The 17,893-nt window shown below is 38.7% G+C and overlaps 2 protein-coding genes across 2 annotated transcripts in view; one reads left to right on the top strand and one right to left on the bottom strand.

The window, feature by feature from the left end:
* The window catches only part of ace2 (angiotensin I converting enzyme 2), a 21,570-nt gene extending 12,937 nt beyond the window's left edge, over nt 1–8,633 (top strand). The window contains exons 11-18 of the mRNA XM_036561107.1: nt 282–380; nt 632–754; nt 1,696–1,874; nt 2,733–2,791; nt 2,881–2,981; nt 3,062–3,178; nt 3,472–3,666; nt 8,487–8,633. Of these exons, the coding sequence (XP_036417000.1) occupies nt 282–380; nt 632–754; nt 1,696–1,874; nt 2,733–2,791; nt 2,881–2,981; nt 3,062–3,178; nt 3,472–3,666; nt 8,487–8,589 (976 nt within the window). The 3' untranslated portion in view covers nt 8,590–8,633. The remainder of the gene's footprint in view (nt 1–281; nt 381–631; nt 755–1,695; nt 1,875–2,732; nt 2,792–2,880; nt 2,982–3,061; nt 3,179–3,471; nt 3,667–8,486) is intronic.
* Nucleotides 8,625–17,842, bottom strand: LOC118800933. The gene is made up of 7 exons (XM_036561108.1): nt 17,769–17,842; nt 17,388–17,494; nt 16,129–16,225; nt 14,448–14,793; nt 11,597–11,683; nt 11,363–11,502; nt 8,625–10,105 (listed from the first exon to the last, which is right to left on the bottom strand). The coding sequence occupies exons 1-7, from the start codon at nt 17,775–17,777 to the stop codon at nt 9,869–9,871; spliced, it is 1,023 nt and encodes a 340-aa protein (XP_036417001.1). The 5' UTR covers nt 17,778–17,842; the 3' UTR covers nt 8,625–9,868.
* Nucleotides 17,843–17,893: the final 51 nt, after the last annotated feature.

Below are 17,893 nucleotides of genomic sequence, written 5' to 3' on the forward strand. Positions count from 1 at the left end.
TAAAAAGTCCATGTTGAGAGCAAATGATTGCGTGGAACAATTCATCCCCCAGTATTGAAGAGAACACGTCCCCCAGCCCCCGCCTTAAGCTTAGGCCTTATATTGACCAATGATGAATGATGTAGAGTTTAAATTGTGCATGGATACAGAGCTATAGTCTGTAATTGTACACCTTTACATTGAAAGTCCAGTGGAGCTGTGGATTATTAGTGTATTTACCATCTAAAGTTGGTTTTCTTGTTCAGAAAAGTATAGTATGCTGATTCCTGTTTTTAATACAGGAGAGAACTGGTAGGTGTGGTGGAGCCTTTACCCAGAGATGAGACGTATTGTGACCCTCCTGCCCTTTTCCATGTGTCTGGGGACTATTCTTTTATCAGGTAAAAAGTAATAAAATTGCTTGTTAGTCTTATTAAATAAATAAATTAATGAGTGAAAAACAACTTGGTTCCAATAGTGACTTGTGTCCAGAACACAAGACAGTGATGGTAGAAGTCATGCTGCTGTGGTTGTGTGACTCAGTCACTAGCTTTTTCATGAGGCGTTCAGTCTACTTATCTATTCATTTTTGCACTGTATAGATTGTATATACTTGCGTAAAACTGTCCTGTCTTGTTTGTCTCTTGCATAGATACTTTACAAGGACAATATACCAGTTCCAGTTTCAGGATGCGCTCTGCAAGGAGGCTGGCCACACTGGCCCACTCTACAAGTGCGACATCACCAACTCCACCGAAGCAGGCAACAAACTCAGGTATCCAGAATGCTTTGCTTTCATGGCTACACAGCTTGAGGAATTTCTTCTAGGGTTCATAGAGCACCGATATGCCAAAGTACCCCAACAGTTCATCAGATTAGGGTTTGCTTCTTTAGCTTTGCACTGGAGGCTAATGTAGCTAAAAGTAAAGGAAGTACATTGTATGGCCAAATATATGTGGACACCTCTCTTAATTATTGGGGTTAGGAGTTTCAGACACACTCACTGCTAACAGGTATATAAAATCAAGCATATAGCCATGCAGTCTTCATAGACACTGGCAGTAGAATAGGTTGCACTGAAGAGCTCAGTGGCTTTAAATGTGGCACTATCATAGGATGCCACCCTTGCCCCACATCAGTTGATTAAATTTCTTCCCTGCCAGATCTGCCCCAGTCAACTGTAAATTCTATTATTGTGAAATAGAAGCATCTAGGAGCAACAACATCTCAGCCAGGTTCATAAAGACATTGATAAGTTTGATACCAAAGAACTCCTGTGGCCTGCACAGAGCCCTGACCTTAACCTCACTGAACACCTTTGAGAAGAACTGGAATGTCAATTGCAGGCCAGGCCTTCTCATCCTGCATCAGTGCCTGACTTCACAAATGTTCTTTTGACTGAATGGGCAGAAATACCCACAGACACACTCCAAAATCTTGTAGAAAGTCTTCCTAGAAGAATGAAGGCTGTTATAGCCATAAAGGGGGGGGTTCCATATTGATGCCTGTGGTTTAGGGAATATGTCCAACAAACTCATATAGCTGATCAGCTGAGCTAGATGATCAGGTTTCTGCATAGTTTTGGCCATACTGTGTATACTCAAAATCTTTGCACTTTTAGATGTGTATTATATCGGCCTTATAGCTCCAATTCAACATTCAGATATACAGTTATATGGATAACGATCTAAGCCATAGTGTTTTGTTTACTGACAGGCAGATGCTTGAGCTGGGTCGGTCAAAATCTTGGACGCGTGCTTTGGAGCAGGTCTCCGGGCAAACCAAGATGGATGCCCAGCCTCTGCTGAGCTACTTCAGTACTCTGTACACCTGGCTCAAGGATGAAAATCAGAAGAACAACAGGCAGCCAGGATGGAGTGTGGCTGTTGATCCATGTAAGTGCCAAAATCTACTCAGGTCAAAACAATTATTTTCATGACAGGAGTTCAGCTATCTTCTTTCAACCCTCATTGATCGTTAGCAGCTCACCACACACTCATAACGTCACACACAGAGAACCAGCAGAGTTCTGGTTAATCTGATAAAGATAAGGGGAGGTATTTTATTTGATAATACCAATTAGAAAAAGTAGATTTCTGTCTCCCTGGCGGAATGGCCTCCAAGGGGCTTGCAGAAAGAAGCTACATGGTGTAATGATTATCACAGAATTGAGACGCTCGCGGATGAAGGAAGACAAGCAGGCTTTAATGATGAAGTCAAAATCCAAAATCGTCGTCAAAAACAGGCAAAAAGGTCAAAACACCAAAAACAGAGATCCAGGGCAAACAATCCAATGGGCAAATCAAAAATCAGAGTCAGATAAACGAGAATGCAAGTCATACACGGTAATCAACACAATAGAAAGAACGCTCAGTAGTTTGCAGATGAAACAATACCTCGCAACTAACTACTGCTAAAGCCCGGGCTTAAAAGCTAAACTGATGGGGTCATGTGATCATAGATACAGGAGCAGCACATTAAAACTCAGGCGATCTTGAACACTGATAGGAGCGTGTGTGGAGACCCTCAACCAGCTGATCTCCCAGTGTATTCTGGGAGATGAAGTCCATGTGTGTATCAGGGTTTGTAGGAAGTGATAAAGTCAGTTGCCTCGCTAGTGACATTCGTGACACATGACTTGTTTTTTGGAAACATTTTGAAGTCACTATATCATAGTATTTATCTGATTAAATGTGAATCATGGTGAAATAAAAGCAAGTTTATTGCTGATGATATATTTTGTCTATTCACAGACTCCAATGATGCCATTAAAGTGCGACTGAGTCTAAAAGCTGCCATGGGGGAAAAGGCAGTATGTTTGTTTTTCATATTTTTTGTACACACAGTGATTTATTTACCTTTTATGGTACTGGAATCATTGCAAGTATTTTTTTTTCTTAGTACACTTGGAACGAAAATGAGATGTACCTCTTCAAAGCCTCCATGGCCTATGCCATGCGACAGTACTATTTAGAAACGAAGGGAGAAGAAGTCAATTTCATGTAAGTATGTAACAGTTTAATTTCTGTACTTCTTTAATCTTCTGATTTTTGATTAAATTAATATGAACTGATGTGTGCAGGTCAGAGTATATCTACACATATAAAGAAACCCCAAGGATCTCCTTTTACTTTGTGGTGACTGATCCTACCAATGCAAGCAGCATCATTCCTAAAGCTGAAGTGGAGGCAGCTATCTGGTGAGACTTTATCTGTGCGTTGTTGATGGTTGCAGATAGCAGCAAATTGTTGAAAAATAATTGTTTCAATTATAATGCAATCTGCTGGCAAGGACCGTCCTGTATGTGTGAACGTACAAAAATGCAGATCTAGCTGATCATAGCAGATTATATTTTGAAATTTGGGTTATCCCCTAATTCAGTGGGAAAATTCTTGAGGTTTTGCAATTGCAGTAGTCACAGCAAAAAGCGAGTTGGTGGTTCACTTGATGGGACAGTTCCCCTTTATGTAACGTGATATGTCATCTAAACAGGATGTCCAGAGGACGCCTTAATGGAATTTTCCAGCTGAGTGACGACACATTCGAGTTTGAAGGTCTGCGGGCCACCTTGGCTCCCCCTGCTGAGCAGCCAGTCACCATTTGGCTGGTTGTGTTTGGAGTGGTGATGGCCTTGGTGGTGTGTGTGGGAATTTACCTTGTTGTCATGGGGGCAGTGAATAGAAAGAGGTAAGCGTGGTAGGGAAACACCGATAAGTGTGAAAGTCTAAGTCAGCACTGAGAACAGAAGTGAAACGCTGTAGACAAACATACTACTTTCTATTGACAGATCTCATTTGTTTGTTATTGTGTTAAGGCTGTGGCCAAAACCAAGACAGCATGGCTTTCATTATAAGCCTTAACCCCTTAAGAATAGCTCAACCAATTTGCATTAAGGTCCCTGAAGTTACTGAATAATAAGTGAATATGTATTAAGCCTGGGATTTTAAGGTTAAACTTATGTTCACTTAGAATTCTAATTAAACAGTGCACAAGACTTTGGTGACCAGTTAGCATGTATTGCTGACTTTTTAATTACTTTTTCAGCACTAGCACATTGGAGATTTGGTAACACTTTATTTAAATCTTGCTACATAACACTGACATAATCGTGCTAGGGCTGGGCGATAAAACGATAACGATAATTATCGCGATATAACTTTTCCTCGATAGAGCGATATGACATGTTCGATAAATTCTCTATATAATACACCATTCTCACACTTCCACGTTCCAGCGAAAGCCCTGGTGGCATTTTCTACTGAAAGGAAAGTGACACTACTCTGCTGTCGCCAGGAGAGGGCGCACTTCCGAGTTTTTCTACATGATTAGAGAGGAATGGGCGACGAGTAAAAAAGGGTCGCCAAATATACTTTAGCCATGTTTGAAACGTGGAGCTATGCATTCCCTGTCTGAGTGGAGTGACCGGCGATCTGCTCTCCTGTGACCGAGTGTTAGTGATGAGATCAGTGGTGTGACTGTACTGTCCTACAGCGAACTCACCTCTTTCTGTATATCCTAACCAGCTTTAGCAGCATTAAATCACAGCTGATACTCACAACTATAGTGCTGTTACAGCGCTCGGGCAGCCATATTTAAGTATAAGTGCATTCCCAAGCAACGAAAGTGAAAAAAGAAGTGGGTTCATGTAAATTACAGCCCTGATTTAAACAAAAGTAATCTGAGGAAGCTGTGAGGCACTGGAGAGCAAGAGAGCGCTAGCTTTCCAGGCTAGCTGCTTTTAGCAGCTGGCTCACTTGAAGCAGCGCTCTGTCACTTGCACAACATGGAGAACTGATGATACTGTGGATCAAACAGGACACAAAAGCACCGCTTTCAGTTTAAACGTACCTAAAAGGAGGACTCTGTTTGTCTGGTGTTGATATTTTGCGGTTCATCCCTTAAACTACTACGATAGAATAGAGAAATCCAGTTGTCTGCTAGCTGGTGTCTGAATACTGTGATATGCTCTGACATGGAGCCAGCTAGCTTAACGTTTGCTGTTCGTACTAAGTTGACGTTGTTGAGAAACTAAACAGTTTAGCACTATTGTTGGCCACTTGTTTAGCGTTTGTAACGGCATAGCCGAGCGCTCGTCACCAGACAGCTAAAAATAATCTTTTCTTTCTTAAATTATGACTATTACAAAAACTGAGGCCGTGCTTTTCCAGCTGATAAAAACAGCTCGCCGGACACTTTCTCCCACTCTCCCATGACAGATCTGTGAAATGTTCCACTGTTTGGCGAGTGTTTGTCATGTTCTGAACATAAAGGATAGTTTAAAACAGCAATTAACCACCCAGGAGCAAAAATCAGCCTTCAAACTTGAAAGAAATCATGATTTGACATTTATCGTGGTATGTATCGATATCGAACGATATGAATTTTGTTTATCATGATAACATTTTGGCCATATCGCCCAGCTCTAAACCATGCCATAAACTAGTCATGACAAATGTCATAGGCTGTGATGAGTTGTCATGAAAGGTAATGTCCAGTAATATAACAGTGCCATGTTACCATTACCTGTAAATGTCATGGCAGATGCCATAATGCCTCAGTGTTTGATGTCATGATGGCTAACTAGAGACAAAGTACAAACTAGAGACAAAGTCCAAAAGTCCAAAATCCAGTTGGGGTGGGGGTTGGCTTTCCGCACGTGGCGTAACCAGCAAGCTGATTTGTTCTTTTTATGGAAGGGCAGGACTTTCTCTGCAAACAGATGCTACGTTTAGCATTACTAGTTTTCCCATTCATATAGTGACCTATGTCCTCCTTTATAACGTCTCTGCTAGAGTACACTTAGCAAAAATGAACTTGTGATATTTAAGCAAAAAAAAAACCCAGTGAGGGTGGAGAATAACATTATGCCTGTGATTCAGTCACAGGCGCGAACTGAAGGCGAGTGCTGTGTGATTTTCTTTGTGATAACACAAATAATACCTTGAGCATTCTTGTGCTTTACATAACAGCTCTGCAAAATTAATTAAAAATGTAAGGCAAAGAAGCCCTGTATATTATATCAATTCTGCTTTGATATTGGCAAATCCTTCCTCCAAAAAAGTGCCATTCTTTTGTGTCATGGACAGCGTGGTAAAGTGGATTTTGTGCTGGACATTCGCTGGATATTCAACATTCTGTCTCAAATATGAACAAACCTATCTATTCTCACTGCTGAAAGACAAATAACAAACTTCAAGTGAATATATTTCAAAAAGTCTCTCATTGAATTTTGCTGAACATAATGTTTCAGAATTGCAGATTACTGTTGCAAAAATCACTTGTAGTAAAGAGAGCGGTTTCACTTAACAGGGATTTGTAGTAGGCCTTTCTTTACTACAAGAGATTTGATATGATTTTGCTTTCTTTTAGCTAAATACATGGAAAAAAAGTCTGCGTTTTACACTTTGTAGACCACCGCTTAAAGACTAATTCTGCAAAGACCTGCGTTTCCGAAACATTATGTTCATGATAATAAACAACAGACATTTTTGAAATACATGTGACCGTAGTTGTTTCACTGTCTTCTCAGAAATGAGAAAATGTAGGTTTGATCATTTTTGGAAGTTTATTTCATGAGACTTTAAGAGAGAAATCAAATATCAAACAAAATGTCAAATGTACAGTGTAAAAAACAGCTTTGCCGTGCTGTCGCAGAGCCATAAGCCTGCCGCAATCTCAGGTACAGCCCGGGTTCCTCAACACTTCAGAACTTGCCAGATTAACCTGAATGTTGTTTCGTTCTAGTCAGTCTGTAAAGCATTTCTAACCCAATCTTGTTTGCTGAATTGTATCCTGTTAAGTTCTAATTTCAGTTTGTGTAGTTGTGCTGCCATCACAGTAGAAAGGTACTTTTGTTAGCTTTATTTTATACAGAAGAATGCATTTATTTCCTGAACACAAATCAGTATAAAACATTTTAACACTGCCGTTATATTTTTTAGCGCTTTTGAACTCCAGTTATAGGACTTTATAATGGTGCCTCATGCACGTTCATGACATTAGTGAGAGCAAACCACTTCATTCACAGTGAAGAGCTTACCAACCAATCAGCACCTATTAGCAGTAATGCAAGTGTCCTACAGCCCAAAGCCTGTTTGCTCTAGAAGAAAGGAAATATACAGGGAAATAGTAGTTTTCTTTGTTTTTTGAATGAAATACATCCCTTAAAATTAAAGGAAGGTCCTGGACAAATGCAAAGTATACTAACTTTTCATTTTTAGCTGTTGTCATTCACTTCCATACATGGAGGATTTGCTAGAAAGTGCCCTCTGGCCATGGCTGTGTAAAGTTGTCACCATATCAGTTTCTCTCGCTTTCATTTAAGTATGAAAGGTAAATACTGAGTTAATACTGCAGTGAAGTCGACAAACAACGAAGGTGCTTAAAATTTAAACAAAGCTCTTAATTAAAAATAAAAGTGGGGTAGCATCACTAGCTAACGTTAGCTAAAGCTGAATCCCAACTTGTGACTGGGGGGAGCGACGGCAGACGGAGACAGTCACAATATTAGCTGAATAATTTGTACAGTCCAACTTCAACTGTCATTTTGTGGCCAGGAGCAGAGAAACAAATATTTGTAAGGCTTCGTGCTGCATCTCTTAACAGGCAACCTGGTCCTAGTCTTGTATGACTGGAAATAACTGACCAGGGGCATTGCCAAGACGGCCGTTGAGTGGAAAACTGGATTTCAGCTAGGTGCAGAGGAAGGCTCCTCCATGGGCCACAGCTACAGCTAAGTACGCTGCAAAGGATGCGTTATAGGTAGCAATGGTTCTTTAATGGAGGCACACTGTGAAAATACCACCGGAGGAACGCTTCTTAGATTGTGTTGCATAAAAGCTGTCATCACATCAAACAACATGGCATCTGACACAGCAATCACCAGTAATAGTAACATGACCCTATGTTACTAAACACAGTCTGTCATCACAAGTAATGATGGAATATGACATTTGGCATGACATGTTTATGGCATAGTTATATAAATGTTATATAGTAGGGTTTAGGTAAAGTTTTACTGGAGAGTTTTACTAAAAGAGATTCCAAACTGGGACCTATAAAGTTGTGATTAATGCTTATAATTCTTTGTAACCATCACTGAGTGCTTCATGTAAAGTGATTTATATTTTGTTATTCCTCAGTTATAAAAACATCAATAAGAGTCTATAAACTTTATTTAAAAAAGATATAAAAAATATATTCAAATGTTATAATGTAAACACTGCTAGGCAAACTAATTACCAAGCATGTACATAAACGCAGACACATTTTTGGAGTTTGAAACTTTTATTTAAAAAATGTTTAAAAAGTAGGATACACATAGCACTACTAACATCACAATTTAGTTCAATACAATTTAAGTTGTACAATGTTAATATAAGGAAGCTTTCGAAAAACATACAATTTGCATATCCGTTTTTACATGTCATCAGTTGGAGCCTAAACCAGCTTTTGTAAGATGCAACAGTGATAACATCTGATGTATTATCAACTTTTTTGATCTACAGGCAAGCCAAGAAACTTGAGGAGCCTGAAAACCCGTATGATGAACCGTCTGACGGAATACCAAACAAAGCCTTTGAGAGTGAAAGTGAGCAAACAGGATTTTAAAGAACTGATCAGAAACAGACTACAAACCCTCCCACCACAAAAAACGTTACCAAGAAATGATTACAACAATTAAAAGAAAATCTACACCTACTGTAACATTCATTAACAGATGAAGTGTGTGAAAAGCTTATAATGCACTAAACTGCAGTTTCATGTACAAAAAAAAGAAGACAATATAAAATTCTTAAATTGTATAGACACATTCTATGTAAATATACTATTTATCAGCATTATAGATATTGAAATAAAACATTTTTTTTTTACATTTTAGTAGTATCAAAACAAATGAACATTTCTGCACATTGGCACAAAAGTAATGTGAATTCTCATCCAGAATAAATTTGTTTTCAAAATACAAAGTGCTTTATAGCTTATAGCAAAGAAGAGCACAGATAAAGGCTCAGATGAAAGAAGAGGTTTCATTAAAAAAACAAACGAAAATTAATAAATTGTGGTATGATACATAACTACTTGTTACTGCAATGGCAGTTAAAATTTGCAACCCAGCTCTTAACTAGCTCTGGGTAGAAGCTGCCTTTTGATCTCTGATACAAAAATGGATTAATTTATCAAAAGACTTGACCTTAACACTACTGTGTAAGTTTTGGGCATTTGAAGACCTCTTTGGTGGAAATGTGTTAATTGCATACAATGTGCGGAGCATAATGCTTGCATACAATGTTCATCAGCATAATGCTGATTTTACATTTGAGACCTAAACATTGAGCCGGACCATCTTTCTGAGCATGTGCATGTGACGTAGTGACATGTGACATCGTCACAAAACCCTCCTGCAACATCTGACCTGACACTTCTGAATTTTAAATGAATATTTTGAGCTACTGTCGCATAGTGAATGCCCTGCGATGGACTGGCGACCTGTCCAGGGTGTATCCTGCCTTTCGCCCAGTGACAGCTGGGATAGGCTCCAGCACCCCACCGCGACCCAGAAGGATAAGCGGTTTAGATGATGTATGTATGTATGTAGCATAGTGAAGCTTTAAAAGAATATTTACACCAAAAGTGACACTGTATCTCATAATGAATGATGTGAGGACCATTACTATTAACAAGGTTAATATTACTCTGTGAAGAATAAGTATTTGACAAGTCAGTGTCAAAGGGCAACTTCAACCTTTTTGCTGCTGCTGATTTATACTAACAACTGTGATAATTTCAGTCAGTTCACATTTACAGAATTAATTCAGTTCAACTCTGAACCCCATGTGTATTGGAATGGTGAATTACTATGGCCTCTCTTGAGAAAAAAAAGATGTCCTCACTGTGATTTGGAATTGAAGTAGATAAGGAAGTGAAGGCTTTTCTTGGTTTGTTCTGGTCTATTTTCCATGTCCACGGAGATTTTGGCTGGTCTAGTCTGTATAAACCAACCTTTGTGTGCAGCTGACTCGAAGTGTTGCGTGTTGTCCTTCGCAGTCGTCATGTAGAAGACAAAAGGCCATGTTTCCTTGTCATCCTTACAGATTTTCCTCAGTTGTGATTTTTCACCACAGCACTGAAATATCCAATACAGTAAGTTTAGTTAGACCACAAATCAAGAAAGACAAACAGCTCTCCCACACTGAGGGCTTTAAAGACTGAATAACAAAATGTATACAAGGAATTAAAACGGAATTAAACAGTGAGAAAAAGTGAATGATAAACGAATGAAGAGTGCCATGGATATTCACTCGTTCTCCAGTTTTTAATCCCACTCCATAGAGCACCTGTGATATTTTTATGTTTATTTTTCTACCAGTAGCACTTTGTTTTGTTTGTACCTTTTTGAATCTGCTCAAATACAGTCTTAGTCTCACTCTGCACTGCCCTTTCCTCTCCAAGGGCGTTTTCACACTCGGGCCGATTCAGTGTCTGAAGTGGACTCAGACCGCTGAGTCATGGTTTTCTGTGCATATATAAACACGCCAAATGACTCAGACCCCTCTTAACGGCCCAAAAAATGAACCGAACTGAGACCACCAATTTCCAAGTGGTTTTAGTTCGGTTCATTTGTAGCTCGTTTTGAGGTTCGATTGATTTGTGCATTGTGAAAACAAAACAGCCCCAGACTGCTTTTGCTTTGTTTTATGGCGAAGACCTTAAGGATCACTGCACACACAGCCACAGCACTCAGCACTTCAGCAGGTAAAAACAGACCACCAAGGGTCACTTATAAGGTTCTACTCAGGATAAAGCCTGTCACAGTGATCTGTGACAAGAAAACGGAGCCCACTGCGGCAGACACGCAGGGCCATTTGTCCAGAAGAGCAGCAGGAATGTTTGATAGTTCCTCTCGCCACCTAAAGGTTAGATTTATCAGAGAATGCTGCCAACTTGGCGAGATCTGCGCACACTGTGAGTGGTTTGAAAGGGGTCTGAGTTCTAATGAAGCTGAACAAAAAGTGGTCTGATATCTCAAAGGACAAGAAAGAACTGAGTCCTCTTTATAGTTCACTTACATTGTGAACACAAAAAGAACTGAGGTCATTTGCAGTTTGTTCCCTTTCAGGTTCACTTTAACAGAACTCAATTCGGTTCATTTAAAAAGAACTATATGTGAAAACACCTTAAGACTGTACTATTAGCCACCACCAAAGATTTTGGTCTTTATATGGACTTTGAACCTCCCTGGTCAGTCTTGACGATTAGATTGACAAGGTGGCCTAAACTGGTGAATTTAATGTTAATGTCATGAAGAATGAACTTCAGCCACTCTATAGGTTATTGCTATGTATATATTTGAAGACATACAATTAAACAAATTACAACTTACCTCAATTTTCAAAACTACTTCACCATTCTCAAATGAGCATTTCAGGAAGTTATCGGAGTCAGTGAAGTTCAGTACAACAGGGGCACCTCTACCAAGATCTGGTAGTATATTTGACATGTAGTAGTAGATGGTGATTTCCGCTGAAAGACAAACAATATGCTTATGTGTCATAATGCTTTACGTTATGCCAGCAAAAACCGCTTGTAAAATGATATAATATGAATCTTTACTGACCTGACAAGGAAGTTTGATCGGGGTTGGATTTTACAAGGCTGATCCACTGTTTTTGTTCGCCAAACTTCTTGATGTATTCCCTACCAACTGAAGAAAAAGACGTTCAATAGTCTCTACCACAATATCACTAGGTATTAAAACAGAGTATGACTGGCACACAGATGTAACTGATAAATTTCAATTAAAGTAGCTTATACTGTTTCAGTGTTTAAGGATTAAAAAAATATATATTTTTTATCTCCCTTGCTTTTCAAATAGTTCATTGCTAAAGTTACTCCGTAACCAACTGATTTCTGTATGTGAATCTGTTGCCAGAATTAATGTTAACCTAAAACACGTATTTGTACAACATTTTAAAGAACCATTATAGACAACACAAATATGAAAAAAAATAAAAAGAAAAAAAAAGACAGAATGGGAATGTGATAAGACAGATGCTTGATGGACACCCCCACCAAATGCACATTACAGCCTAGTTAAAGCTATTTTAAAAGAAAATTTAATCCACAGATTACACCAACCATGACATTAAGCTTTTTATTTGAGCTTGGCTTTGCAAATGGGAGGAAAACACACACTACTGTCAAATTTAAGTGTCTGTAATTAAACTATTTTCATTTAACTTACCAACAAGTGGTGTTGTGTATTTAAAGTAATTATTTTAAGTATTTTAAGTAAACAGCTTACACACTTTTGGAACACAACTGTGAGGATTTACTTCCATTCAGCCCCCATGAGCATTAGTGAGTTCGGGCACTGTGTCAGGTCATGAGGCCTGGCTCACAGTCTGTTCCAACTATCACAAAGTTGTCAGATGGGGTTAAGGGCCAGGGCTCAGTGTTGGCCATTTAAGTTCTCATACATATTCCAACATATTTCCAACTACTCCAGAGGTCAGTTTTGGTGAGCTTCACATCATTCTAACTGACACTTGACATTAGGCATAGTAGTGCTGCAGGATTTGGACAATCTAATTGCAATTTTTCTGACCAATATTATAATTGCAATATAAGTTGCAATTATCTTTTATAAACTGAGATCCGGGCCTATTTGTGGCATATCTATTTTTTCTAGCTTAAGGCTTGAACACAGTGTGCCACATGAGCGCATTATGTGGGTGTTTAGTTGTCTTTGACTCCTCTAACTCATCTACAGACGGTGTATAAACTCAGTGTTAGAAGGTTAAACTTCCCCTCTGTTGATAAAACAGGCTCCAAAAATCACTAGAGTGCGAAAATTGCAATTAGACATACTGTGTAATATTTGTCCAGTGCACTCTTTGAAAGTGTATTGTGATTTAATGTTAAAGATGTTTATTGGTTATATTGGTTGATTTTTGGGCCTTCAGTGTCCAACTGATAAACGTGCGACCATCAGGTTGCTGATGTCCATCTTGACTGGGCAATCAGTTATTCACCTTTGCCTTTAGGTGTTTGTTAAGGCCTTGGTTATAAAGTCCTCATATTGACAGAGCCATCTGGGGTAGCGATCCTCAGCTCTAAAGCCCAAACTTGATTCCTGAGTAGTTGCGATGCTGATGGTTAATTCTGCCCATCTCTTGGCTACTGAGTTAAAGCTTTGCTGAATCATTTAGCCCATAGGGATCTATGTTCTTGATCCAGTTTGGCTTTTTTCTCCAGCTGAAGTAATTCTTGTAGCATGCGAGTGACACATTCAGTTGGCTCCTTCTGGTATCCCATGTAAACCAGTGTTGTTTCTTCTCTGTCGGCCTTCCTTGCATTTTGATGTCCTTGCATATCGCTGTCAACACTTTGACATTTGCACAAAGACTTTGCAGAAATCCATTACGGTTACAGCGTCACTGTGTGAAGTGGCTGTTTACGAGAGTTCTTTCAAAGTTTCATCATGGCAGTCTTTTTTTTACACTTCAGTAGTTAAAGCGTCAACCTTTCCAAAAATCTTGGCTTTGCGCATTTCGCACTTCCTGAAATGACTCTTAGATGTCTTCATGTTTGACGATTAGTTGAAATGACTGACAATTCTCAGAAATTAGCAATGGGTGTGCCTAAAACAGCCAAACCCCTTAATTAGCCATACGGTGAATATTGTACTTTTATACAGCCATATGACCTTCAAGCTTATTAAATGTGAATGTCATATATTCAACAAATTGCTCTCCTAACCAGGCTGTCCCAGTCCTCTGATCTAAATCTAATCATGAAGTGGACAGTACTCAAGCAAAGACAGAGGACGTGGACGATTTGGAGATCTTCCTCAAGAAGATATTAGACCTACATGTTTCATTCAGCCACTTCAAACATTATAGGAATGAGATATCACAAAAATACAGTATCATAATACTTTAAGAATTTTTCATCTATTTTAATATCTATTTTTTCTGACGTGTCGGAACAGATGGTTAAAAGAACCAATGATGCCACTAAAAAATACTATGAATAACAATGATTTTTATGATTTTTCTGAAAGGCTTCACAAACTGCACTGCACTAAATCAAATGGAACTAATTATGCTCTCATTATGATGAAATATGCAATTGTTTTGTGTTTGAGAGGTAGTGACGGTAACCACAATATGCTCAGAAAAGCATATTCTGACATTTTGTTGTGATTTATTACAATAACGATAAATATTGTTATATTTCACAGGCCTAAGAAGAGACATTATTTTGGTCAAGAGCATTCAGAAAGTACTAAATTTAGTAATTTGAGCACATACTGACAAAATAAACCAATTAGTTAAAGAAATATAACTGTTATTTCCCCCTTCTTTCAAAAAATGTTACAGGCTACATGTGCACCAGTTTCACTGACCACCGTGAAGGTGTTAAAAGAAGTTGACTAGGTGACCCTTTAGGTGATGAACTCTTACCTGATGTAACTTTGCACGTGTCAGCTGCCACAACAATTTCATTGAGGTTGCACCCATCAGAGCCACAATTGTTGCAGGGGTTTTCAGGATCACAGCCTCGTCCACTCATAACCGCTATGCTGGTTTCTTTCATGGACACAAGGAGCAGTTCCTGGTCATCTTCAGTGTAGTCGCTCTCCCAGTCACTCATGGCTGGATCCATTCCATTTTCTTCTCCCTCCAGACACTCCTCTCTAACCATAGCCATACTGAAGTGCAAGGTGATCTTCTCCTTGCGGTAAGGTCGCATGGCGTCAGACTCCATACATTCGCCTATGTCGTTTTTGATGCTTGCTTGGTGTATAGTCTGTGAACAGAAGAAAAAAAGCTTGTGTAAGTTTTGATATCACTAACCACAATCTGAGTCTCAAAAGTGGCTTCTCTTCAAATGCCCTGTTGCTTTATGAAAAAAGGTTGTGCAAGTACAAACTTCAGTCCTTTTTGTACTTACTCAGTGTGGCTATTTGTTTCACTTCTCTGTCTTTCAGTACTTTTTTGAACAGTTCACAGAACTGAAGTGTGTTTGTGTGTCTGCATGTGTGTACGTGTGTCTGTGGTTTGTGTGTGCACATCAAAACTGCACATGAAAAATAGAAACAGAATAGATCCAATCACTCACTAACAGTTGTAAATGGCATCACTTTCAATAGCATCAGCATCACACTGAAACATAGCAGTTGCCCAGTGACTGTTTAAACCATTTATCTATATACTGTCAGTTACCTGATAACAGAGTTTAAAATACATGTCTGAACCTGACAAGACCCTGACTGCATTTCTCAAATATGTGTTGGCCTTATCTCAGGTTCATATTTCACATTCTCATAGCCTGCCTCCCACTTTGCCCATTCTACAGTGGAGCTTCAACGGGTGCCATACATCCATGACCAACTACACAGACAAGCCTAGAGAATATATTCATATGATATCTAATAAAGTAACAGAGATTTAGGAAACGTTATCTGCACAGCCTCCAAACTGTATAAATTCACTGAAACATTTTATATAGAACATTTCTACCAATTACAATTACCATTACAATCATTAGCAACATCAGCGCTTTATTAGGTTTGATTTTCATTTGAAGTGTGGGTGCGTTCTATGGCTGCGTCTCAAACCACATATACAGACAGAATTAAGTACGGAGCTTCATCACGCCCACATATGGATGCCCATTCCTGCCAGGTGTAGGACAAAAACTGCATGTTTTTTGCTCTGTTTCTGGCAGCAATATGTCAAGACTTGCTATCTCCATATAATTTAAATATCATTTTGGATAGCTGATTATTTATTTATTTTTTTATTATTCTGTAAACATGATTTAATGCTGGCTATTATTGTTGCTACACCGTAATTTAACCAGTGCTATGATTAGAAATATCAGGTTTTATTTGGTAGTTGGGGCATGATGTGACAGTTTTGGGCAGAATTTTTCAGTGTCATACTCAAAACTTAATGATGCAGATTGTGTCAGATTTGGACAAAATTTTGTTGGGCTGAGTTCTGACACAAAACTTAGTGCTACAGGTCAGACTCAAACAGAAAGGTATCAAGTTGTATTCAGGTTCAAACCAAAATTTCAGACTTGATTACAGCTCTGACCTTGCTTCTTGTGTTTCTTTGTGCAACCAAAACTACTCACCAGGGAGAAAAATCCTGAACTTAGCATGCTGGTAAACTCCTCTGGGGGCAAATCCTTAGTTTCCACATCATTTATCTTCAAGATTTTGTCTCCCTTCCTGCAGAATGAAAAAGGTGGACAAAAAAGTGAAGTTATTACAACAGCTGCATTGTATATGAAATCCCATAGAAAGGGATAAACTGGTTCTACAGAGTGTAAACTGTGGACATTGTACAACACCGGTCAAAGTTTGGGGACAAAAATTTTCAAAATGTTAATGAATAAGCCTGTTTTCTTTGTCAGTTTATATTAACATAGTAACTCTATCGAAGCAAGTGTCTCACCGGCAATCCATTCTGAGAATCTGAGGCTCATAGCATGGACAACCAAATTCCCTCTTTTTTTTTTTAAAGTTCGATGTGGTATGTAAATTTTGGTGAAGTTTTGCAGTGTACAGAACAGGAGTATTTTACATACATCAGTCCTAAAGGCCCAAGAAGTTTCTTAATTCCAAGAAAGGTCAGAAAATGATTATGAAAAAATGAAGTACAGCTGTTTTTTGGTATGTAAAACCACCCAAACTTCATAAGTGCATCTCTGAGGAACAAAAAATACAAGAAAAAATGGGATATGGGCTCTTGAAATCCTCTGGCAGAGGAGTTACAGCACATGTATGTGCATGACTTAAAGTGCAGAATGGGCACTTTCTGCATAACTGTTATTTTGCATGCTCTGTATTATGAGGTTAAGGGAAAGACGAATATAAAACTGCAGCTTATGTGAAAAATCACACTCTTTGAAACTGTGATTTTGATATGAAAAAACAAGTAACGTTCAGCCTTAACTAACTCACATACTGAATAAAACTACTGCACAGCAACTCACTCAAGTCAATTAAATGGCCTGGGCCGGCAAGCTAGTCCAAGATCCTATTCCACATTTCAGAAACTTAAAAATAAGTTACACTGTTTGCACTGTTTTCCAAGTAATTACTGTGCAATATTTTAGGGATAATTTAAAGGGTTAAACTTTTGTGTTGAATTGTGCAGGGTTGTTTACAACCCACTTAACATACACAAAGAACTGACTTTGTTACAAAGTCAACTGGCACTGAATGAATGCCAATATCAGGATTGACGTCTAAACAGTTTAAGTGTATAAAATGTTACATAGTTGCAATGTAAAGACGTAATTTGAGCACATACAACATGTGTTTCACTGATTGATGCAGCCACTCTGAATGGAGGTGCATGACTGGTGAAATGTGCAGTTGATCTTACCTGGCAAAAGTACTTCGTATATGGGTCAAAACATTCTTTACTTCATAGTGGTGTTTCCCATCAACCATAGTGTGAAGAAGGGAAACCCCCCCACAAAGAAGACTGGCCTAGAAAACAGCACGAGCACAATTCTCAAACGCAATGTTTGAAACAGAAGAATCATTTCGAAACTGAATCGGTTTTATATTATCTAATGGTCTAATGGTCTAAGTCTAATGGTTTTAGCAAAAGAGTGACTGAATAAGCTGAAGTTAACTGCAGTGATTCAAGGCATCTTTTTCTTAAATATTTCATTAGTCGCAATCAACCAAATATCAGACAAGGAGACACACAGACAGAAAGGTTGAGTATTTAGAATGATAAATAATGATTGTTCTGTACCTGTTCCATGTTCCCGCCTTGGCAGATGCTAACAACTCTGGCAGGAGCACAAGACCTCTCTCACATATATACAGCAAGAAAGTGGGCAGGGCACCACTAAATATATTCAGAGGTGACATCATCGG

Source organism: Colossoma macropomum, unplaced genomic scaffold, assembly GCF_904425465.1.
Source record: "Colossoma macropomum unplaced genomic scaffold, Colossoma_macropomum, whole genome shotgun sequence".
Taxonomy (NCBI): Eukaryota; Metazoa; Chordata; class Actinopteri; order Characiformes; family Serrasalmidae; genus Colossoma; species Colossoma macropomum.